General features: G+C 41.5%; 1 protein-coding gene across 2 annotated transcripts in view; it reads left to right on the top strand.

Moving 5' to 3' along the window:
• ctnna2 (catenin (cadherin-associated protein), alpha 2) overlaps window positions 1-26,616 on the top strand; it is a 262,995-nt gene that overhangs the window by 218,937 nt on the left and 17,442 nt on the right. For both annotated transcript variants that reach the window (XM_083909549.1, XM_083909548.1), the window contains exons 10-14: window positions 7,302-7,394; window positions 9,604-9,760; window positions 10,185-10,385; window positions 17,380-17,531; window positions 22,227-22,340. In XM_083909549.1, the coding sequence (XP_083765675.1) occupies window positions 7,302-7,394; window positions 9,604-9,760; window positions 10,185-10,385; window positions 17,380-17,531; window positions 22,227-22,340 (717 nt within the window). The remainder of the gene's footprint in view (window positions 1-7,301; window positions 7,395-9,603; window positions 9,761-10,184; window positions 10,386-17,379; window positions 17,532-22,226; window positions 22,341-26,616) is intronic.

The raw sequence follows: 26,616 nt of genomic DNA, 5'->3' as shown, positions 1-26,616 counted from the left end.
TGTCTGGTACATTCAGCCCACTTCCAAATCAGTTGCAACAATGCTAATCATGCAGCTCCACACAATGCTCTCTGTTTTTCATTTTGTGTCACCCAGCACAGGAAGTGACTGGCTTTTTTTTTTACATCAAGACCCAACAATGGCATGGGGCCACCTGTGTGTGTGTGTGTGTGTGTGTGTGTTCCTGTTGTACAGATACAGCCAAAGGGGTACGTGTGCTTTAGCTGGCGAAGCTCTGTGAAGGATTCACCGGTCATGGGAAATTGTGTCATTTAACTTTTATATTGTTATCAGGTAGCTTTTAAGGGTTGTCTTATTTTTTTTTTTTTTTAAAGCGTGGCCACTCACTCAGTTTTGCAGCACCAGACTATCACGAAAGCCATGTGAATAATAAAATGAAAACTGTAATAGTGTGTAAAAAAAAAAGCAATATGAGAGTAATTTATTTCTGATGCTCCCGAAGTCTTCTAGTCTCTGTGTGTGCGTTTTTCTGTTCAATGTATTCTGGAAATTTCTGGAAACAGTAGTAACATTAATTGTAATAAACATTATAGTGACATCTATTTTAATCATAAAAATAGTAATAAGAGCCCACAACTGGTTCTGGATCCTGCAGCTCTGGAGTCCCAGGTACCTGCAGAGCAAGAACAGTGAATTATTATCATTATTATTATTACCATTGATAATAATAATGATAATAATAATATAGCATGTCTTAGGCTTTGATGAAGCAGATTATTTCAAATATTATTTCCGTATCTGTATTTTTGTCAGCGAATGCCATTGTTTTCAGCTGAGTTGATGAACCAAGCTTCTGCAGGGAGACTGTGTGGTGGAGGAGGAGGAGGAGGAGGAGGAGGTTAGAGCTGTATTCTAAGTCGGCCACATATAAGTGGACCTGTCACTAAGTAAACACCGACTTAAACTCATTTCCATTTTGAGTTAGGGAAGTGTTGAGAGAACTCCTAAGTGCATTAGAGTCACTCACAATTTAGGTCCACTTTGTCTCTCAGTCGAGGGCTGAGTGGGAAGATGGGGGGGGGAAAGGTAGCAGAGGGAGCAATTAAGCAGCAATCTGTCATCAAAATGACTCACAAAAAGAGCTTGCTTAATTTCAGGTCATGTTACCACACCATACAAGGCAACAACAACAAAAAAAAAAGGAGTAGACTTTTTGATTGTGGGTTTCTTGTTTTTCTCGATGTGGTGAGCCTTTTTGGTGGGCATTCTCCCTGAAGCAGTCCGCGTCTCTTAATAGGGATTGATTTTCAAACGTGTGGTTCATGGTTCGGTCTCAGCAGGTTGACAGCTTTGATATCCCCCCCGTAGACTTGAACCTCTCACAAACTTGACCTAATGTCGTGCAACCTTTAACCTGTTGCCGTCACCTTCCGGTCCCTGTAGTTGCACGTGCGATAGGCTGTCACCGCTGGGAGCTGACAGTTGTGACGAAAAACACAAATAGAGGTGCTCCTGTGAGGGCAGAACTGTAATTGTTTCACAGTCTGCATACTGTCTTCCCCCGTTACATGTTTCTGCTCCGTCTATGTTGACAGACTGATTTATTAACTCTCTCTGTGGGTGGGTGTGTGTGTGTGTGTGTGTGTGTGTGTGTGTGTGTGTGTGTGTGTGTGTGTGTGTGTGTGCACGCGAGGAAGTAACCGTGTGGTTTTTGTGAATTTCCGAGGAATAAAAAGACTGCTGTGCTTTATCCGGTGTCAGCGAAGCCCCTTAACACCGTCCTCGCAAAAGTAAACATCCAGATGACGGACTTAATGGAACAAAGCCAGACAGCCCTAAAATGTCATCTCCATTGATCACATCTTCCACTGCCATTCTTCTCTGTTTTTTTTTTTTTTGTCCACTTCTTGCTTGTGTTGCAAAGTCACTAACTAAGTCATTGAGCTTTTTTTTTTTTAGTTTTTTTCTCTGGTAAATATGAGACATTTCATTAAAGGTGCCATATGTAAGAATGTGGCCAAAAACGGTTACTACATTCAAATTCAAAATATCGAGGTCTTTTAGGTTTCCTTTTCTGACGTAACTGGCAACCCGTGCTTGCTCGGCAGCTGAGACTCTACTGACTGCAATGATTGGTAGACGGCGGTAGGTGGCGCCACATGCCAAAAACATGATTTCAGAACATTAACATGATTTGCAGTCTGCAAAACATTTTTTTTAATGCGAATATTTTGGCTGTACTGTTGTTGTTGGTGAGTTCAGTTTGTTATATGAACATTATTCCTGAGTCTCTGTGACATATTAGGAGGATTTTATGGCCAGTTGCTTTAGATTTATTACATAATGCACCTTTAATGATTGGCAGGGGACTGAGCAACTTATCTAAACGACCGATACACATTTATTTACACCTTTGCGCACATTTTGTTGCTCTCATTTGTTGTAGGGTATGCTCTGTAACACTAATGATGCCACTTGAAAAATCTAAAATCTGGAGACTCAGTGAAGAACAATCAAAGATCAAACAATCAAAGTGAAAGAAAGAAAAGGTCATTTTTGATAAGAAAGATATTATGCACCCCAGTGGACGTACTGTACAATACAGCACTTGATTCAAAAGAGCAATAAGGCTACAGCGCTAAGATGTTTTTATTTACTGTATTGCATCGCCCAGTGCTTCTTCAAAACAACCATTGGTCAATGAATCTGGACAAAAATTACACTATCAGATCCATTTCCAGTTATTCGGCTTCATCCACTTGATTTAAATCACATGCAAGAGAATGCCCATGTTGCCAAATGCAGTGGAAAACCTTCATCAAATTAGAATTGAAGTGATTATCCAGTGCAGAGCAAAAACTAAAGACTAAATCGATTTTGTTCTTTGTTTGTGGCTAAAATGGAACATTCAACAGCTTTCTGTCTCTCTCTCTCACACACACACACACACACACAAGCACATGCGCACTTAAATGCCCAAGCTTGCTTGAATTATGAATTTATTGCACCATCCTTGACCATATCAGCATAAAGGCATACTCCACCTATTATTGGGGCGAAGATTCGGATTGTGAGTGGTTCCAAAAGCATGCGTGTTGCGTGTTGATGACGCATGTGTGCATTGGGTATACCGGGGCCTTTAGTCATAGTATAGTTCCTTTTTTTTTTCTTTCATAATAATTGCAATTTGTAGTTATGGCTAGATGCTGCAACACTGAGCGTGGCCCAGATCTTTCCTGTGTTTGGGAAGATGGAGCTGGAGTGGGAGTGTGCCTGTCGGGCATGTTTCCAGCCTCCAAAACGACCTCTGCCCCTTTGACTTCCACGGGGAGGGGTGGGGGGCACTGCAGCAGTCAAAGGGCTGCTGAAGGCCAGACCAAAAAAAAAAAAAAAAAGGGAAAGAGATTTATGTTAGTGAGTAAAGATAGATAATATAGACCTGCTTGGTATCGGTCAAGTGCTTCATTGCACTGTAACTGTAAAAATGGCCGAAATCAAAAACATGGTACATGTCTGTCTTCTTGAAAGCCTGTCACACACACACACACACACACACACACACAGACATAATGTGCATATATATATATATACATATATATTATAGATCATAACAATGCAAATGAAATTGTGTTTTTGTGGAACACCCTGTGTGTCTCTCTGGCACATTGCACAATTTCGACACATGCACACACTGCTTCGCATTAAGGACCGCGATCCATCAATGTGCTCATTGCTGTCATGAGTAAAGAGACGGAGCCTCTAAGCAAGAGTCCTCTAACACACAAATTTGATTTTGCCTCAATTTGGCCTCAAACAGTGACACGTGAGAGCACTGGAAGTGCTAATACAAACTGGCACCGTATTCCGCCAATAGGCACGACGTGTGTCTGCGTCGTTTTTGGTTTCTAAAGTCCGGGGCACGTGCTGAAATCGGATTAACTTAATGATTGTATTGGATTTTATAGAGTTTGAAGTTATGAAAATTAACTGTGCAATAAAAAATGATGCCGTGGAGATTATGTGACTTCATGTGGGAATACGGCAGGCTGTGTATGTGTGTGTGTGTGTGTGTGTACTCGTCAACCTATCCAACATTGGACCTTGGCCGTCGTTACACATTCACCAACAGCTCGACATAATGTTGTAATTGTGAGACATGGGGTTTTTTAAAAATATTTAATTGGATCTTATTATTTTTTTTCTATCGCTTTAAAGGGTTTTTAGTCGGGTGTTCTAGATGCCAAAACATGTAATCAATGAGTGCTGTCAATGAGTTTTAATTGGTTACAAAAACTGTCGCGCGGACACATTTATTCTAAGTTATTACTGATGCCCTGTGTCCACATTATCTCTAAATTGACTGAGATAGGCCGCTCTGCATGTCTTCCCTGAAGGAGTCAGTTTGAAACAAACTTATACAAAGACGGACATAAAAAAAAAAAGCATCTGGCACTTTAATCATCAATACAATAAATTTCCTCTTTGTAGCCCCAGCTCTAATAAGTGTTCAGGCTTCTCACAGCCATGCCTGAAACCTATGTACTGTAGTTCATTTTTCTGTATGCACACAGTGTTGTGTAAAGCCGCTTATTTTTCGGTTCTGAATTAATCAAATTAAGCATCCCAACTAGTCTCTGCGCTGGCACGGGCATTCTCATCATCATCATCATCATCAAATCCTCTATAGTAGTCAAACTAGCAAAAAGTTTAGGTCCCTACAAGGAAAAAAACATCCACATCCCGTCTTCTCTCGTGCATCTTCAACAACAGCAAAAGTCATAGGTGAGACCACTTTGTACTGAAGTGGGAGACGAGTAAGATACTATAAGATGCATGTTTATCGATTGATGTAAAATCAGCAGCTGCAGCAGTGAATCTGTGAGGGAGATTAGGGCTTCGGCAGAAGACAAGCGTTCGCCTACGTTGTTTGATTTTTGAGAGACACGTCACCAACCGCGTGCAACTCAGACTCACCGCATTTTTCCCCCTCCCCTCCCTTTCTTCCTGCTTTTCCATCACTTAATATCTAGTACCACCCACTCTCTGCAATAACCGCTCGGGCGACAAAAGGGTGCGCACTGTGGGGCTTAACTGTTAATCACATTCAGACACGAACCGTTTTTACTCACCCGCTGTTCGAGCTCAACGCCGCTCCATTCCACCTCCTCCTGTCAATCATCATCATTTCCATCACTTCCGCATTAGTTACCTTTTTTAGTCTTGATTAGATTTTGCATTTCATCATAACAGAGATGTAAGGAGATGGGGGGTTTTATTTAAAATAGCGTAAATGCGGGTCCACGCAGAAGGTTGATGTCCCGGTCCTGGCCTTTCTGTGTGGAGTTTGCATGTTCTCCCTGGTGTGCTGTGGCTTTTCTCTGGTTTCCTCTCACAGTTTTTCTCTCACTGTCCACCATTTATACCGCCTTTCGTCCTCTTGTCAGCTGCGATTGGCAGCAGCAGCCCCATGACCCCGATGTGGAGGATAAAGTGTTAGACAATGGACGGAATATTGTAATTGTGTAAACAGCTTAAAACTGCTTTTATGTATGATTAAGCCTGATGGGTAAGGGCTATTTGTTTAAAGGGGGCTGCTGTGGGCCTCGGAGATCAGTGTTGGTTTCGTTACAGAGGAACTCTCACTGATTGAATTGAGTTGTGAATTTGATTTTGGAGTGTATGGAGGACTTTAATCGTGGTTTGTTTGTATATATATTTTTGTAATTAGTATTTTGTGTATTTTTCACTGTGTTGCGCCCTGGGAGTTGGAAAATTAAAGGGCAAGACAACCACACGTATGTGGTGTGGGTCGATTATGGCAACGTTCAGTGTTTGTGCGCTCACCAGTATAGGCAATAGTCTGCATGGATTCTGACATGATCATTTCACTATATATTTGATCAAGCTCCACATACTGAAGTGGTACTTTGGTAATCCGAATCGGCATTGGGATTTATATGTTCACACAGCCCTGAACGTCAAACATCTGATATGAGCCACTTCAACCCTGTAAATCTCAACCCAGCCATTTCCTGTTGGTTCATACAACGTGTGTTATTTTTTTATAGTTTCATTAAGTTGGGAGCTGTGGAATTTAGGAAAAGAATGGCTGATAAATCCGGTGAATAATATTGTAGAGGCTGTCTCCACCAGGACCATGATTACGCATCTACTGAGGAGAAAGGAGACAGGTGGTGGAGCAGTAACCCAGAGCCAGACTCGTTCCCTGGGTCCTTTTTTGCAAAATTATTCTGCTACAGGGACTTTTTCACTTTTGCACCTTTTTGCAACCCATTTTGTAATGGTTTGTTTTCCATCTGTTGGTGAAAGCATAACACTATCTTTGTGGAGCGAAATTAAAGATACAGTTTTGGTTATTAAGATTAACATTAATAAGATGTGGAAAAAAAGAAACGTGAAATGTAGAACATTACACAACAGTAAGATTTGGCTCTTCTGCCGGGTAATGAGTTTGTGCCGAAGTTCCGGCATCGACGCTGCTGATAAACTTAAGTACGGAAACCTGTGAGTTATAGATAAGGCTCATGCTAACAATTGAATCTGCTGCAACGGCCCATTTTTACACTGCATCCTCCTGGTTACATTGTGTACATGTTGAAATATAAATGCAATTCTGATGTCACCGACTACATCTGAACAGTTGACTGGGAGCTGATGTGAGGTTGGTTGTCAAAATAATATATATCCACCAATATTACAGCCTGTGTGTTTATTTGCCGGGGCAACTAATAAGGAATGGTGATTATTATGATTGCGGACTTCGTGTGTTCACACTGATAAGTGCATCCATGTGCAGTAGAGGTTTCACGCGTGAAGTGGTGCACGTTGATTGCGGCTCGAGTGGATTGGATTCCGACCGGAAGGTCAGAGTTCGATCCGAGGTTCAGCTACTCTCAGTGACCCCGGGCAAGACACTTAACCCCAATTTGCTTCGGGCGGCATGTGAATGGATATGATAGATGTGCGATAGAAAAAAACAAGTCTGAGTTAATAGGTGTGAATGGGAAGAATTGTAGAGTAAAGCAGTATCAGGGGTCATCAAGAAAAGAAAGGCGCACTGAAAGGTTGCCCACTTACATACACGTATTTCTAATTTGCATACCGTGTACTCCTTGAGGAAATACTCACTAAACTATCTTATTTAAGACCTAGCATTGAATACACTGGTGTCTCTGATTCATTGAAGCTGCATGAATGTATCAACGCGTAAGGTTGATAATAAGGCAACACCTTTTGTTGCACATGACCTTTAAGTAAAAAAAGCATTTAACTTGAGGCTTTAACAACTGTCCTTTTTTTTTTTGCTCACTTTCACTCAGGTGGCCAACCTCGCTTGCTCCATCTCCAACAACGAAGAGGGCGTGAAGTTGGTTCGTATGGCTGCCACCCAAATTGACAGCTTGTGTCCACAGGTGAGAACTTGAAAACGATTTCCATTTCACAGTAAAAAAAAACAGAAAGCAGTTCGTCGTTCGTAGACTAGAAGGAGAAGCAAAAATGTGTAGGAGGGCCTCGCGGTTGCTGTTTCTCTGGATGTAAGCAACAGGGAAGTTAAAATCGATCCACTGTGTCCGAGTTAAATGGTAGGCCTAATTCACAGGGGGATCCGACACAGTAATGGAGAAGAGAAATGCATTAGGGGGGGCTGAATCTAATGCATGGTGGTGCCACGACTATGTGTACCTGCTGACATGCACTTACTTTAAAAAGTTGAGGAAGAAAACCGTCTCTTGATAACTTTTGAGCAGTGCTCAAAATAGATTAAAAAGGGTATACCCAGATTTTGCGATTTGAAAAGAAGGAACAGAGAGGCAGTGAAACAGATATTCCCAGTTTTTGTGCTTATCTTTACACATGGAAACACACACACACACACACACACACACACACACACACACGACATACTGAGCAACTGTCATGTCAAGAATGTAGCTTCATCAGATTAATGTAGCTATGACAGCATCTCAGAAAGCAAGAAGTGACGAAGAAACGAGGAGAATAAAAATTATGTCTTTGCGCAGATGCCAGCTCTCACAGTAATATTAAAACTGTAAGTCTGCAGATACGATTGCCCGTGTCTAAAAGAGCTATTTTATTTCTATCACCTTCAAACCCTGTGAAGTTCTGATCTCCTTTCGGCTCGAAGCCAAATGTTTCTATCTCGCACAGATCAGACTCTCGAAAGTCGAGATACTTATCGGTCTTCAAGCTTTATAAAAGTGTTGATAGCCCTTCTTCTGGATGCTGTATTTTATCTTTCGACTTTTTATTCGCTCGATATCTTTTCTTTTGTCATTATGTCACATCACAAATGACGACGTATAGCGTGTGTGGCTAATGTTTTTGTTAAGTCTTGAGGATCTACGTGTACTCATCGAACATGGTTTCAGATGTACCGACTACTGAACGCACCACGGCATAAATAAACACAATACAGTGCAGTTTGTTATGGACAAAACGATATATACTGTAACCAAGGTTACATTATTATTGGAATTTTTCCGCCCCTGTAAACTGCCAATCACTCAACCTCTGTTATACGGCTGATTTGACCCCTACTGTAAAACTACAAGTGCTAAATCTACATTAGTTTCTATTTGGAAAACAAGGCTATTACCGTAAAAAATTCAATCGACAACAATAAAGATGACAAAAGTCAAGGGTTCTGAGTAATTTCTGGAGCCGCCACTGTACGACAGGGATGAGGGTCATGAATCACTGGCCAACATGGCTTCAACAAAAAGTTTATGTGCAATACGCAACTGTCATATGTTCATAATTCTCTCCCAGCCTCGACCGTCCGACAGGCTCATATTAGATTAGAAGACCCACCCTCTTGAAGCTTGGACCAATCAAAGTGACAAATTGCCCATCTGCAACTGTGACACTTTGTGTCCCAAGGAAACACCGAAAACCAACAACGAATAGATCGCACTAACAAGTCTCGCTCCTGCAAAGCTTATCCTTCAGAGATATCATCTGCGCTACTGTGTAAACTGAAATAAATGATCCAAAAATCTGTCTCACTGAAAATGTGTCAAAACCTCAAAGCTAAAATGCTCTCGGACCTACTTTCAAATGTCCCACATTATGCAGAATCAACTTTTTAATCATTTAAATCCTTATATTTGGGACTGGAGGTTCTTATCAGTTGGCAAAGTGTGAAAAAAGATGACTCACTCATGTTTTTATGGTCCTCCTCAGTCTAAGTACAGGAGATAAAATGTGCGTAAAATGTTGACTTCCGCGCTCCCACAATGCGCTAAAGTCCTGGATTTGTTGTCTCGCGGAGCTCCGCTTTGTCCGTAAAACACGCGAGAGTGCTGGCGAGGGCAACTGTATCCGGAAAACCGGAAGTCTGCGAAGTCCGTGAAAAGTTCTATTCTTGGCTCCACAGTGCAGCGCAGAGTTCTACACAAACTTCCAGCCTCAGAGGATTTATCTGTCCAGTGCATACATGTTATAAATGAGGGCAATGTGCCTGCTAGAGCCTGCAAATGATCATTTTTTTCCAAATGCTAACTGCTGTTAGCTCCCAGTAGCCTCTGTGGCTGATGTCAGTACCTCATTATTGGGTAGTGATACAACTGTGGTTTAAAATGTGCTTTCTGACCTTGCCAGGTTATCAACGCCGCGCTCACTCTTGCCGCGCGCCCCCAAAGCAAAGTGGCCCAGGACAACATGGACGTTTTCAAAGATCAGTGGGAGAAACAGGTGCGCATTCTGACCGAGGCTGTGGACGACATCACCTCGGTGGACGACTTCCTCTCTGTGTCAGGTACGAGGCAACGCGGCACACAAACAGACTCACAAAAAAGGGATATTAAATGTTAAACAAATAGACATGAAACAGCAGTTTTTTTTTTGTGGTAATTTTCATTTGTTGCAATCATTTCTTTTTATGTGCTTGTCTCAGCTACCACGTGTTTGTTTATAGTCTCGTGAAAAAAAAAAAGAAGCAATATCAGCGTCTATATATCCTTCAATGAAGTTGGATCTACAATAAATGGCAGTATATTGTCTAATAGTGTTTGGATAGAGATGGTTTTGTTGGCTAAATTGTGGAAATCTGTTGACCTTCATGAAGGAAACGTGAATCACACTGTATGAATCATCAGCACACATGATTTACATTTACAAGGACTCTTCTGTGAGGTCTGTCCAGCTCCATTCACTGCCATTCTGTTTTGCCTCACCCCTAGAGAACCACATCCTTGAGGATGTCAACAAATGCGTAATTGCTCTGCAAGAGGGAGACGTGGACACTCTTGACCGGACCGCCGGAGCCATTCGGGGCCGAGCTGCTCGCGTGGTCCACATCATTAACGCCGAGATGGAAAACTACGAACCTGGGGTCTACACCGAGCGCGTGCTCGAGTCCATCAAGCTTCTGTCTGAGACTGGTTTGTGCACTGTATACAAAGCTGCTGTGGCCACAAGGAGCTCCAGTTTAATTTATCGCATGGAGTAGATTAAGTCAGTATCCTTCACCCTTGGATTGTATTTGCATCAGACATTATGTTATAAGCTTTTTTGGCAAGTTAAGCTACTGTCGTGAGCAGTTGTCCTGACACGCGCACGCACACATTTTTTTGCACTAACATTAGCTTCTCAGTCTGTTGAGTAAATTACAGACACACCGCCCTTTACCCAGTGTCCCACAATTTCGATCTTGGCTCAAACACAAACCCCTCAACGCCACCTGTTCACTCTTCTGCCACTCTTTTTTTCGTTTCATCCATTTTTTATCAGTTATTATCTTTTCTTTTTTTTTTCCTTTCCAGCTTCTATGTCACAGCTTTCCAGGTGACCTTAGTTTGTCCCTGGTGCACGACGGGCTTTAAGGCAGGCACGACTCTTACCGAAAGTGAAGATTGTCCTCCCACCAAAAGACTGAATACTTGTTTTCAGTATATGGGATGCAAAGGTAATGCTAAGCAATCTGTCATAGATAGATAGATAGATAGATAGATAGATAGATAGATAGATAGATAGATAGATAGATAGATAGATAGATAGATAGATAGATAGATAGATAGATAGATAGATAGATAGATAGATAGATATTATCTATAACATTTTTTACCTTTTTTGGACGACATACTATACTTTGACGTTTTAACCATTTTTGATCATTTTTGGACGACATACTATACTATGACTTTTTTGACCATTTTTGGACGACATACCATACTATGACGTTTTTGACCATTTTTGGACGACATACCATACTATGACGTTTTTGACCATTTTTGGACGACATACCATACTATGACGTTTTGGACCTTTTTTGGACGACATACCATACTATGACGTTTTTGACCATTTTTGGACGACATACCATACTATGACGTTTTTGACCATTTTTGGACGACATACCATACTATGACGTTTTTGACCATTTTTGGACGACATACCATACTATGACTTTTTTGACCATTTTTGGACGACATACCATACCATGATGTGTTTGACAATTTTTGGACGACATACTATACTATGACGTTTTTGACCAATTTTGACCATTTTTGGATGACATATTATACTATGACCTAATGGACAAATTTTGACCATTTTTGGACGACATACTGTACTACATATACGTTTGAATAGTATAGTATGTCCATATTTTTTATCTACCCCCCCCTCCTTTATGTGTCCCTCCTAGAGCCTATGTAGCGAGATAGTGTCCCTATTGTTTTGCTCCCTACTTTCATCTTCCAGGATAATTGAGAGACACAATTACCTCCCCTCTCTGCTACATGATAACTCGCAAACAGCATTACTCAAGTCACACGTGTTCACACAGCCATCTGTCTAAGCCCCACTTTTGGCACTCATCTCCACCCTAATGGACTACCTACAGCACTAGTTATATGCTATCTTAAGCACATTCTGTTCTATTATTGCATAATTCGGTTTAATTGATTCATTAATTGATGAAGCACAGTGGCGCATCTCATGGACAGTTAAGGTTGTATGACCATAACCTTGTCACAAGCTTAGACTATGTAATTGTACTGCTGTTCTATTAATCCCCAATAGAGTATGGAGCTTGTTTTTATAGTCAGCAGAGCCACAGAGAGATGATGTCAGCATTACTGAGAGCTAACGGATAGAGAACTGAGCGCGTCTGAGCATCAGATCGATCGCCCACTGATTCTCCTTTATCACGTGTTTGTTTTTGTTTTTTTTTGAAAATATACATCCCAATGTTGTTTTGACTTGTAAACACGAGAAGCCCCACCTGAAAAGTTTATTCAAGAGAGAGAGGAGATATCGAATACAAGGGGTTTTGCAGTTTACCAGTAATGCGACCCTCTCTGCATTCCAACTCAACTAAACTGCATTGTCACTGTATTTATTGCTAGGAACTTTTTTTATTATTAACTTAATTTCTTAAAAACACATAAGGGATAAGGGAGATCATTTTGTTTTAGAAAGTGTCTCTTAGACCATTTTCTTTCCATCGTGATGATAAACAATCAAATGGAGTAGAAATCGATTGGTAGAATGTATCATTTGCTGGCCAAAAAAAAAGGTAATTTCCTCTTATAAGTAAACTCTAACTGTCTTTGATTCTCAGGTAAAACTCAATTCGGATGAAGTCTCTCTCTCTCTCCACCCTTAAGACAAAAGCAGCACTGTCTCCTCAGATAAATAGCTGCAGTAGGCCCGTAGCCTACTTAAGCAAGAAACCTAGCATTAAACTGACAAGAGGATGAATGCCCACAAGCAGCAGATTTTGAGAATTCCAGCATCCTGTCTTGCTTAACCTTAAGCTGAGAGCTACACTGATATTGTCTCTTCTCATGCAGCAGGTCTCAGTAGCTGCATGGCCTTAAGGAGACCTTCTGCATTAAGCTTTAATGAGGCCTCGTGTCCACTCAATTGTGGCTGCTAACTGAGATGTTAAGGCAGGAGAGTGGCAACTATTGTTAGACCAGCGTTTCATTTGCTCCATATTTCTCTTTGATGAAAAGCTGTTGTGTTTCCCTTGCCTATATCCCTCTTGGTGGTAGTTGGGGGGGTTGTTAAGGGCTACCATGCACATCTGATCTGGGCCATAAAGCACTTATTGATCCTTGTGAACTTTTGCCACCCTCTCCCCATCCGTCCTCGCAGAGAGTTGATGTCTATGTATTTCAACACAGTCAAGGAGAAATCTTGTATCTTGGGGGAAAAAAAAAATGATTAAGTGTAGCTGAACAGAGAAAAGGACCGCAGGACCACACACTTTCTAGAGGGTACAGAGTCCAATTAACGAGGCTCAACCAAAGAAATCAATAGCTGTCACCAAGGATTTCACTAAGCGATTTGAGCAGGGATTTTAGTCGAATTCGTTGATGTTGTCCATTTTCACAGTGGTGTGCATGTGTAAAACACTCTCCCTGTCCTCTGAGAGTGTGTGTTTGTGTGGTGTGTGAGAGAGAGAATCTATGAGTTGGCTGTTTTTGTTTTTTTTATTTGATTGCAGTTGTGTTTATGCCCAAGGCCACTCATGCCAATCACAGCAACTTGATCCGTGTTCTTGGCAGCTCTCGCATCACCTGTCAGGACCGGCTGCCCTTTGACCTTGTCTCAATTTGCTCATCCCTCTTTCTCATATTGAGTGTGGTCGAATTTACGGCCGAGCCAAATGCATGCAGCCAAGGCACACAACTCTTCTGTGTAAAGCTGAGCCATAGATTCCTAGCAGACAGTCTGCACATGGGCTTCGGATTGAAGCATGTCCTTGAGAGGGGGAAAAATCAATAGCCTAATGGGAAAGTGGTTATGGCCTCTCTTCCCCCTCCACCAGAACCCCCTTCTCCCTCGCTCCCTCCCTCCCTGAGACACTTTTCTGCCAACTAACTCCTTGTGTTTAAACTAATCTTCTCCTCAAAAATGGGACACATTTTAAAGTTGATCATTAATGTAGAGCTTGGATAGGGTAGATTAAAGAACTGATATATGGCCTCAGTCAATGCCCCCATGTAGAGAAATAGGGTGGCATTACTCCTTCTTATTACACTGGCGCACAGTAATTGGGATTTAGCCAGTTTTTTTTTGCAGCGAGCAGTAACACACATACTCACACCCCCCCCCACAGACATGTCTGTAAATCAGTGGATCAAGTGCACTAAAAATGTGTAGCCATTTGAGTAAGAGGAATAGAAGGACACTCTACACCAAATGACCGCCAAAACGCCAAGGGTTGCCGTGGTCACGCCACTTTGAATCCGCAAAACCTTTCGACAACTTTGCTAACCATTGCTCCTACATAGATTTGCGGGAGCGTACGTAGATTTGTAGGAATGTACTTGGGTTCGCAAATCGTCAAAATTCAAAAGGGCCGACTTCCTGTTGAGCTGAGGCCATGGTCTTCCCACCAAGTTTCAGGAAATTAGGTTGTACTCCATCTATGCTGAAGTTGTTTTTCCACTTCCTATATCGAGGCGAATGGGTTGCCATTTTGAATCCGCATAACCTTTCGACAACTTTGCTAACATTGCTCCTACATAGATTTGCGGGAACGTACGTAGATTTGTAGGAATGTACTTGGATTCGCAAATCGCCAAAATTCAAAAAGGCCGACTTCCTGTTGAGTTGAGGCCATGGTCTTCCCACCAAGTTTCAGGAAATTAGGTGGAACTCAATCTATGATGAAGTTGTATTTGCACTTCCTGTATCGAGGCGAATGGGTTGCCATTTTGAATCCACAAAACCTTTCGACAACTTTGCTAGCATTGCTAACAAACATATATTATATTGTATTATGTCACCTCGCTGGCAGCTGTGCCTGAGCAAAACACTGTGTTTAGAAGACGGTGAAGTCGTGGGCCATGTTTTCATTATAACATGATATTAAGTGGGGGGCGATGGGGTCATCGATGGGGTCATCGATTGGGCGGGCCGCACATGGCCCAGGGGCCGGCAGTTTCACACCTGCGCTCTACACTGTCTACTTTTGAAACAATAGATGTGTGGACAGAATACGGATGACTAATCTAATCAGCAGGTTATCGTAAAATATTTAGCGTTCCCTGTAAAGTCCTTAATCAGAAACACCTTACCAGTAACAGCAGAAGCCTCTAATCAGAAACCACTTTGTACTTCAGGGGGAACTGGGGAAGTAAATGCTGCTTTAATACTCAAAATAGCCTCCTGGTACCTTGAGGCTTGCACCGTTGCTTGAGTTGGATGAGTCACTCTTAAAATTTGTATCCAAATGTATGAATATCATGATGGGAAAAGATGCTTTAGTCAGACTGTGAAACGGGATGGTTCATTTAGCAAGCAGAGGGGGTAAGCTGTCCTTATCAGTGCAGAAAAAGAGGTGGTAGTTGAGAGAGAGAGAGAGAGAGAGTGCTGATGAGGAAATCACTGTGAGAGTAGCAATGTGAGGAAGTATGTGACAACATTATGGTGTAGGTGAGCAGAGCATCTCCCACAGATCAGTACCACTTTGACATGTATTTATGCGACATATTCCATTAAACAGGACAGAAAATGAGTCTTGACTAACATAGCTGATCTAGATGGACGTTGGAGCACAAACTATTTGAAGAAAAAGTGCAACTCTTCGTAATACATTCACTCCTGAATGTAACTTCTTGAGTATCTGGCTCCCATTTGGCATTTGTTTCAGCATTTTATTTATTTTTTTGCTGAAAATAGCTGGTAAGAGCAGTAAAGAGTGTACTAAACTATTAAAGGTGTTGGCCTAAAAAGCAACATAATGAGCAGCATGATGTTCTTAAGCTCTGTGGAGAGTCCCTAAAAGGGACCTGAACAAAAAGCAGTAATGTGCTTCTTCCAGAAAATAAAAGCAAACAAGAATACATCAAAATATAATATTTTCAAAAAATGGACAAGACCACTAGACTGTTGCATAAATTTAGAAAAGAGCAGTGTCAGCTGTGAATTATCTTGGATTGTTTTGTTCACTGCACTTGCTTTTGCCAGGGCAAACCACGTGACAACCACTTCCGATGCACCCAATTTTCTTATTGATAATGTTCTCGATAATTCCTGTGCTTTTCGTATGAAGCAGTGTAAAATCTCCAAAACAGTGACTGGTGTGTTGTTTGGAGCTCTTTAGGCACTGGCGGACACCGTCTTTACTGTGCGGTTTGAAGCATTTATTGTACTTACATAACTTCTTACTTATATGTATAAGCCTGCCCTAGGGGATGGGAAAAAAAAAAAATCTATTCCTACATGGTCACATTTAATTCACTTCATCATTTTTCATCTGGAATGAGTGAAATTGCCCCTTACCATCAGCAACTTTGCTCATTAAGGGCTTGGAGAACATTTAAATATTTCTATTTAAGACGCCTTTTCCGGGCTATTCCCAGGAGCTTATTTTATGCTTCTCCAGTAAGTGGATTAAACAGAATTAAAAATGAAAAAAAAAAAGAAAATGGGTGAGACTTTTGTAGTGCCTTTTATGTATGGTGAACTACAATAAATTGTGTTTTTTTTATCAGACAATATATATATATATATATATAATGGAGCAAAATACAACAATCTGTTGAAATAATGTGTGCTGTCTCTAAAACAACACATCTTTATCAACAATTAAAAATGACATTATCTTTTATATTAATGATTATAATGATTATTATGCATGGAAATGCAAAAAACCCTGTATAGTTGAATATACAGCAGTGTGAAAACTGTCTGTGTCACAGCTTTTGTTATGATAATTTGCCACAGGACACACAACTTCATATGGGAAAAAAAAGAAAGGTTTTTAAACTACAAATTCAATTATTGTGACTCAGTGGGAGATTATTATTATTATTATTATTATAATAGAAAGGTAACCTGCTACGCTATTGAGTAATATCTATTCACATTCAGCACAATTCATTTAAACACAAAAAAGACTGGCCAGTTGATACTGACAACAAAACCCACAGTATTTTTTTTTTTTTTTGTATGGTCAATTGGAACTTTTTCTTTTGTTCCCTGGCTTTTGTTCATCTCAAAAGACTTTGATGAATTTGTTTCCCTTCATAGGCTTTTGCCAGTTGACTGCCTGAGCTTGCGAGTTAGTGTCCTTGTACTGTAAGCACACCGACGCACACGGCCATTTCCTCACAGGTTATACACACACTCCCACACACTAGTCTACTCTTTGGGTAAGGAAAAGGTAAAATAATGTAGCTTATTTCACTGCAGTGTGCAAATAGTATAGGGTGTCGTTGAGTTCACAACTGATTGGAGGCTGATGCAGGACAGACGTTTCAGATGAAAGAGCTGCGATCATGTCCTTGACCGGGAGTAGTTGTGCTTCCACCATGCAGTTTTCTTTCCTTCTGAAAATGCATATTCCCGAGCTAAATGTTCTGATCCTGATCCTCGTGTTTGTCTTGTGTTTTTTTCCCTCTGTCATCCCAACAGTCATGCCCCGTTTTGCCGAACAAGTGGAGGTAGCTATTGAAGCACTGAGTACCAACCCCCCGCAGGCCTTTGAGGAGAACGAGTTCATTGATGCGTCCCGCCTGGTGTACGACGGTGTCCGTGACATCAGGAAAGCTGTCCTCATGATAAGGGTATGTCCATTCCGTCCTTTAAAAGCTCACATAGAGTGGTCCTGTTCCACATATATGTTAGTTATGGAGGTCTACTTACATACATTAAGTTGTTTTTATGGTCAAAAACCTCCTAGTTGCTGTAAACGAGCCAACAGAAATCTGTCCTTTCTGACGCTGTTCCCCAGCTGCGATATTTCAGACTCAACTCTCATACCCAGAAGACAGAACTGTGTTGTGATTGGCCAGCCAGTATAGAGGCTTCCCAACTGTCTTGTGATTGGCCAGTACCTGGAAGCGACATATTCAGCACACCCGCTCTCAGAAGCGCAGCAGCTCCCCCCTCTGGAACGGTGGATGCACTGCTACTCATTATCAAAACATTGTTTTTAACAATGTTTAAAAATAGCTTCTTCACGACGCAGTCCCTTTTGTGACTTTGACCCCGAGTCAGACCCAGAGTCAGAAGACACTGTCGCTCGTGAAACACCTCCACAACGGACGTTATTCTTCTTCTGCGGTTCAATGTACGCAACCGGATTCTTAAACAAGGTAATGACGCAGATACACACTAAAAAACAGCGTTAATTGGAACTTCCGGTCTAGGTCCGCTTTAAAAAAAAGTTTATGTTGGAAATGTTGACCAAGACCTAGTGCAGTTATTAATTTCTGGTTTACTCGGCGTCCGTGACAGCAGGAAAGTTGTCCTCATGATAATGGTATGTCCATTACCTCCTTAAAAAAAATTACCCTCTAGAACACTCTGAAATAGTGCAAATGTGTTTGGAAATGTTGGCTTAGACCGATGTTATTAATTTCTGGTTTATTCCAAATATTAAAAATCATCATATTGGGTAATTCATGAATCTAGACATCTGAATGATTATCTATCTAAACCTTTCAATCGTACACAATGGTGAATCGTTTTCTTCATTCCATTTTTGTTCCTCTGACAAACTTGAAAAACTAGGTAGTGACACATTTTTCCCACTTCAAGATTTGAAAAGTCGATTCATTATACTCGCGAGTGTTAAATCTTTCAATTCATGGGATTCATCACCATAAGTGATGAGACAAATTCGTCATATGCACAGATACCTTCTCTTTTTTATTGATAGAGCAAACTGTGATGCTCGGCTGTAACTGATGACAGTAGATTTTAGGGAAAAAAACAACAACAACACAAACAAACCACCTAACGGTGAGTAAAACCATAATTCAAATCTACAGGTTGAACAGGAGTCCCATTAGAGATGGCAGAACATTTTACTCAATGTCGTGACACCAGCAGCTTTACTGCCTCACATACCTTTTTCTGATGCTACAATATTTTTTTTTACCCACACTGGCCCTCTACTCTCTTCACCATGTAATTTATTTATTCAACATTATGCATGCTGGAAGGTTTCCCAGTGAAGCTCTGGAAAAAATCTAATTATGGAAAATAATTTGATGTTGGTAAATAATGTAAAACAGGCAGCTTTGAACTACCCGGGACCAGCTGGCTTCGTAATCCCATCCAAGTTCAATTACTTTCTGAGGAAACCCCTCGGAAGATCATTGCTTTGCTTGCCGTTGTCTCACCCCCGCCATATAAATAGCATGTTTGCCACATGTAATAGTTTATTTCTTGCGGAAACGTTTCGTGTCTGTGTTATCTTTCCCCCCACTTTTTAAGCCAACCAAAAGCTCCGTTTGAAACACAGATCTTGCTGTGGATGGATTAGGAAACTGATTCTCTGAGTGTTTGTTTGAATTGAGGCAGATCTTGAAAGGACTTGAAAGTCATGATGAAATATATAGATATATATATTTATCTTTAAAACATAGGCTTTCCTTTGTCTTTACTAAAAGAGTGTAAAGCCTCACAAAGGAGAGGAGAGTTGTTTGACTCACCTTTGACGCAGCATGAAACCAAGCAAACTATTGTTTCTGTAATCGATTAAATTCAAGGAAACGTTTGATATTAAACTTTTACAAATGAATTTAGGCATTTATACCTGCAAAACAGATAGTTACTGCTGTTGAAATGCCTGATTTTCAAATTTCAAATTCAGTAAGTTCTTATATATGTCCGATATTATGATATATTGGGCATGGTTTTTATATATTTTTTTTCAATATTTATACAATATGTGTCTCTTTGGGTCCATTAGCAGATTTTATGTTCACATAAAGTCATATATCAGAGGATCAGTGGGCCACAATGGATCAATCACTGTTGAGAATCACCATTGAGCACAATTGCTAGTCCATTGTCCTACTAAATTTAATTCATTGCTGCCATAGGCCATGGTCTACGAGCGACCTGTTGGTTTGTAGAGGTCCACCTTTTATGGTTTTGTGTAAAACATTTATTGTAGCTATGATATAATTAATCATCACGGCAAGGCGGTCTGTGAATAGCGCGGCATTAAAGCATAACCGTGACAACATCACAATTTTTTTTTTCAGCTTCAGGTAGAAATTATTTTTGCACATGTTCATGTTTTCATCAGAACCTGCTGCTTTTGCAGTTGCCATGGTGATCGGAGCACAGTTAAAATTGAACCAAATTCATTACCGAGCCACTGTCAAAGTAAACAGGCTAACCCCCGCTAATCTTAATTAATGAGACGGCCCAGTTTAGCCATTTAACAACTTAACGCATTTTTCTCAAAAAAGGTTAAAGGTGCATTATGTAATAAATCTAAAGCAACTGGCCGTAAAAAATCCTCCTGATATGTCACAGAGACTCAGGAATAATGTTCATATAACAAACTGAACTCACCAACAACAACAGTATAGACAAAATATTTCCATTAAAAAATATATTTTGCAGACTGCAAATCATGTTTATGTTTTCAAATCATGTTTTGGCATGTGGCGCCACCTACCGCCGTCTACCAATTACTGCAGTCAGTAGAGTATCAGGTGCCGAGCAACCACGGGTTGCCAGTTACGTCAGAAAACGAAACCTAAAAGACCTCGGTGTTTTGAATTTGAATGTAGTAACCGTTTTTGGCCACATTCTAACATATGGCACCTTTAACATTAAGGAATTACAATCATTGCACAGCATTGTTTAATCAAGATAGGACATTGTTAAAATGATAAAAAAAATCAGCACTATTTGCATGTTCTTCCCATGTGTGTGGGCAGTCTCCGGATTATCCGGTTTTCTCCCAGAGTCCAAAAAAATGCAATATGGGAATTAAGGTAAATTGGACACTCTAAATTGACCATATATGTGAATGTGTGAGTTGTTTGTCTCTATTTGGCTATCTCTGTGATGGACTGGTGAACTGTCCAGGGTGTACCCCACCTATCGCCCTATGTCAGCTGAGATTGGCACAGCACCCTCCGCGACCCTGATGTGGAGGATAAAGCGTATAGAAGTTGGATGGATGGATGGATTGCTATGTGGTTGAGGGGTCATTTGTATTCCTGCCAATGTTAGACTTGCCAGTTTCTGGTAACAAAGCTCTCTGTTTGAAAAGTCCACCCTGCTGATTTAAACCTTCAATCTTAATTGGTTGTGTCCACAGGGCCTATATAGGTCACAGTGGAACCTAGGCGTACGCTGGTCAGGAAGACCTAGTGTTGGCGGCATCTAAAGTGGAAGCATGGGTGGTTCCTGTAGTCTTGCTGTTCTCTCATGTTCCCGCACCACACTGAGAGTGTTAGCTACTGGACTTGTCTCATTGTGTGTTGGATAACTATGACCTGGATGAACGAGAATCGGCACATCGATAAACATCCGCAAGTCGTATTGACTGTTTTTTTTTTTGTTTGTTTTTTTTACAAATAGCAGTGGGATATGCTCTGAAGCGATATATCTGCCCCTTGTGGAGTTTAATGGTGACAATATAGAAAAAAAACCATTACTTTCAGATCCAGACCTAAAATACTGTTAAAAGGTCATAGTGAACATTTTTGTCAAAGTGTTTTTGTTGGAGTCAGAGAGAGAGACTATTGAATGAAACCAAGAGTTGGCATTAAATGAGGTTGAAAAGGCCTTGCAGCTATTCACAAAACCATTTCTTTGTGACACATGAACATTAGGGAAAATGTACTGTAATATCTAATAAAGCAACTTTGACAAAGTGTTAAGAGAACGATCTTAAAAGTTTAACTGTCGTCAGTCTTCAATGAAAAATGAACTCTCCTTTAAGACTTGACAACTCTTTTTTTTGTCTTATTTAACTGGAATGTGTATTTAACTACAGCCAGACTTTATGACAGATGTCTGACGTGAGTGATATATCTTTGGATATTTAAAAAAATCATTTCAAATTCACTTTTTCAATGCCAGCATTTATACGTTACCTCTACTTTAACTTTCGTTCTGTCTTTGTCATGAGAGGAGCTTAAGAAATTGGTGGGTTAAAATCAACCTGGACAACTGAAGTCATTTCTTCTTGCCTTTAACTATTTCTTTTCATTGCATTGAGTGAGTGTTAAAAGGAACTTGCACAACCTGTCAATGTTTAGAGACATTTGACTCATTTAACTGTGTGACATCTCTGCCGGAGTTTGAACAAAAAACTCCCAGTGAGCCGCTGTACTGAACATGACAACAAAGGGGGAAACGTATGCGATCCCGTTACTCAGGATTCCTACACAATGGGGCATCAAGATAAAGAAAAAATACCCCTTTGAGTTGTCCCTCTCTCTCTTTTTCTCACTCTTTGATTATTTGACTCAACTTTGTCTTTTGTTTTTTTTCCCTCACAGACACCAGAGGAGCTGGAAGACGACTCTGACTTTGAACAAGAGGACTATGATACTCGCAGCAGGACCAGCGTCCAGACTGAAGATGACCAGCTTATTGCCGGACAAAGCGCCCGGGTGAGTATATTTGCTTCCCCCCGCTGTGCTGCTACCTTGTCAAAGATTCCTTCTGTTGTGTAACCTGACAAAGAAAAATGGAGAACAAATAACGATATAATGGCTGCAGTGTGAAGCCGCAGCTCCATTCACCTCCCCGACCCATGGCCACACAGGAGGCCATTCTTCCAACTAGTTTCACTTACATAGCATGAACAAAAACATTTAAATAATTCTAACAAGTGGGCTTATTTTTGAATAACCAGTGTTCCGGGATGGTAGGTATAAAATTGCAATCACCAACAAATAATTATCTAATTCCCGTTAGATGCCACACAAAACACAAAATACCGTGCAGTACTTTGCTTTAGCTGAAATCGCCAGGGCCTGGTCTTTGTTGTACATTAGCAATTTTTCACTCCCAGCTTAAAAAAAAAACATTAAAAGAGTATCCGTGCTTGTTCCCTCTCAGAGGCTCTAGTGGTGGGTTGCATGTTGAATGGATTGTAGATGGCAGAAGCGAGAGTTGGCCAAATGCCTCTCTCTGTGGCACAAGCCTGCATTATACTGCCTGGATCGCTCACACTGTCTGGGGGGGTAATGCACAAAGAAGGGAGAAATAAATATATCCAAACAGGAGCTTTTTTTGTTAAATGTATCTCATGTACGACTTCAGTCTCCGTTGTAGTGGTTCTGACTGTAGGAAAACAAAGAACAACTGTCTCAGGACCGAGTAAAAAGTCAACAATTTTCCCTTAAAGCTACTTAAATTAAAAATGGTGTTGCTTTCTTTTTTGCTCTCCCTTTATCTCATAAACATACATTGACAACAGGTCAATCTTTTATAGTCAGGCTAAGTAAGAACAGTGCATTAGGGCTTTGCAACCAATGGATATTACTGTATGTGTTTATATGTACATAAAACTGGACACTTGAAGTTACCCAAGACAAATATCAGGTGGGCTGAAATCCCAGTCTTTCTTTACATATCCATCCATCCCAGCCTCTGTCATATGGCACAACAGTGCATGGCTTTCCAAAAATATCACCCACTTGTACACCTGGAAAAATGAAGGAACAATTTGTTGTTTGGATCTATTTGAAAATCTGCTTCACCCAGGCTTTTAGCTAGGATTTTTTTAGAGGGTGTCCCTCCTAGCCCTCCTGCGCACCGCCCCTGCTGACTCTGCTCTTCTCTCTCCTGCATTGTGCGCTGCTGTAAGCGGACCCTTCGTATGGATGGAATGGATAATTTCTCTATGCGCAGTTTTATCCCCACATCTATATATGACACGTACATAATGGAGGATCGATTACAGTCGCGATTAAATACAGGGGATCCGAATAGGTCTTAGTAAACTGTTGACAGTCTCTCAAGAGCGCACTTTTCATTGTTTTTACTCTGTGGTCTCATTCTTTCTTTAGAAGACGCTTTAGCGCCATAATGAAGGGAATAACAGATGCATCAGATGAGCTGATCTCTTTAGTTAACTGCTCAAAGAGAGAGAGAGAAGAGAGTGTCGCGGGTAGTTCATAATCCGCGGTGCGCTGCAGCCAAGTTTATCTTTTGCGCAGAGACTTTACAGCATTTAATAGGTGCTGTTCCACCGTGTACTCACACCTTGTTGGAATCTTGTGGTGTTCTAAGCGGGTATAGACAGGCGCGTGCTGGCAAAATCTACAGCCAACACGAGCCTGTCTATACCCGTGCGTCATCACAACACCGTTTTGGTGGTTACCGGGAGAAAAATAGGGCTTCTTTGGGGCATCCTGCATAAAAGTAGGGCTTCGCCCCAGAGACTGTAAAATAATGTGTTACATTTCTTTTTTTTATTCACCTGACCGACAGTCGCTACGTCGTTACCTCACTTCTAAGCTCAGCGTGAGCTGGAATTGGCTACAGCTCCTCTGTGACCCTGAAAGGATAAGCAGTGGCGATAATGGAAGGATGGATTTAATTTCAATTTCACACATTTCATCGTCAGGAACAAAGACACAAGTTATAAAAGTTCAACATTGTCGGATCTGAATTTTAGCCATGAACAAAATAGCTGTTCCAGGATGGCCTGTGGGGGTCCTGGGCGTGAATTGCTTTGAGTTTGTTGTATGTATACTCCCACTAAGTCTCCTGCAGAGACAAATTGTTGGGCCATCTGAGCTTCGATGCAACAGTGCCTGCCACACAAAGGAGCTTCATAGCACCAAACTGTTAACTAGTTTTCCTGGCACTCCCCTGTGCTTTGAGTGGGCAGCTTTTCTTGGAAACAGTTTGAAGTCGCAGCGTGTCCCTTCATCTTAACTTTTTTTGTGTTTTATTCTAATACAGTGATATACAATGGATGAAAGGCTAACATGCCTCAATGTGATGATTGTTAGCTAACACAATTAGCACTTGAGCTTGCACGGCTCCATGAAATGCTCAGTAACGGTCTGAAAAGCATACGTCATCCAAGACGGAGAGTCTCTGCGTCGTCTCCGGCTGCACAAATTACTTTTTATAAGTGTCCGTCACTCCGTCAAGGGACAACGGAGACGGCAAGGGCTGCAATTGGTCCTCAGGACAGGCCGAGCGAAGCTGCTCTGCGCCGGCTCACAGTGCACACCGAGCGTCCACAGAGGCGGAGCTGATCACCGCCGACAACGTCACTGCTGCCAAACTATAAATACGTTATATCTTAATACACACAGCACATGTTTAGACTCTAAATGGCTAATTTCTCGCCTCAAATTATCTTAAAACTGTGTTCCGTGACACAGAAGAGTGAGAAACGGCCACTGTTAAAAAACAACAACAACAGTCTTTCTCTCTCGGACCCCATTGCTCACTGTAGCCAAAAGCCCAACAACCTTGCGTGGCGGCCCCTACTGATCGGGCGGGAAATTGCAGTGCGTATTCGTCACCACGACGGAGAAGTATTAAGGTTACGCAGTCGGATAACGCAATACGCAGTCGGAGAAGTATAATGTGGCCTTAAGCCCTTCCAGTGTGTGTGGGAATCACACACACACACGACACAGGCATGATATCTCCCTCTCACTTATGCGATCACACCCTCTCCCTCTTGCTCAGCAAAGGGAAAATCAAATGAAGTCTGGAGCAGTCCCAGGAGCCTTTGTTCCCAGTGCCTTGTGCCTTGTGCGGTGCTCCACTTGTCACTTCTATTATACTTATGCAAAAAAAGCTAGGTTATTCGAGTAAACATAAATAATGAGACGGCAGAAAAAAAACACAAGAGGGGAAGGAGGGCCCTGTACATAGTGTCTCTCTCTATTAGAGCTTGCAGACGCAGCCTCTCCTTCTACAGCGCACCACAGATAATGCACATGGAGGTACACGCAAAGTCCACCCCACCCCTCACACACACACACACACCTCACATCTCTCAACACAGTGATTGGATAACACTGTTGATAGGTCATCCATAAAATTGAACTCTGAGTGTCTGGGCAGTTTATTTCAAATGAAACAAATTAAAGTCATTTCAAGACGCCACGCTCTGTGAAGAAACCCGGAAAGCGCTCTAATCCCCCGCAGACGTAGCCAAGTCGCACAGTGTATTGGCACAACGCTTCCCCAGGCTGGATTTTTGCCTCTATGTTAAGCTCCCAAGGCCCCGCTCTTGTTGTTATCAGTAAAGTAGGGGAAGGGATTTGGGGATAAGTGAATTCTAGAGAGCAGGAGCGAGCAGCAAGTCCCCTCCTGCTCCCCTGACATCCCAATTGGCTCATGTTTGCCCCTGTGATGCATTTTTCTTTTGTAGTCAGTTCACCCCCCCCATCTCCCCTTCTTCTTCTTCTTCTTCTTCTTCTTCTTCTTCTTCTCTCTCTCTTTCTCTCTTGTCACACCAGTTTCACAGTTAATCAGAATAACAAACAAATCCCAAACTCGCTCTCCCCAGCCTCCCTTGATCCCTAAGTTTTAGTAAAAGGAGTGTACAATTCAAATTGTTCAGTGTCAAGAGACTTTTTTTTGCTTCCTTTAGCGGTCGGGCAGAAACGTGGTGTCTTGTGTTTCGTGTTGCTCTTGAACGCAGAGGAAGTGGGAAGTGTCGCCGTTGGCGTAACTCGGTACCGACTGGGCCTCGGTGCAAGCTTTTATGACGGGGCCCTTGTACGCACACACGCGAGTTACTAACAGACTAATTAAAGACAATTTGTACAAACACATCGAAAGCCTTATATTTGCCATATATAAATCATACAGAACAGAATCAAGTCACTTTAACAACAAATTAAGCGCTCGGCCGCAACTTGAAAGAGTCTGTCCTCCAACGAAATGTAACCATGGGTGATATGC

This window comes from Microchirus variegatus (genome assembly GCF_963457635.1).
Source record: "Microchirus variegatus genome assembly, chromosome: 23".
Classification (NCBI taxonomy): Eukaryota; Metazoa; Chordata; class Actinopteri; order Pleuronectiformes; family Soleidae; genus Microchirus; species Microchirus variegatus.
This window is presented reverse-complemented; position numbering and strand designations above follow the sequence as displayed.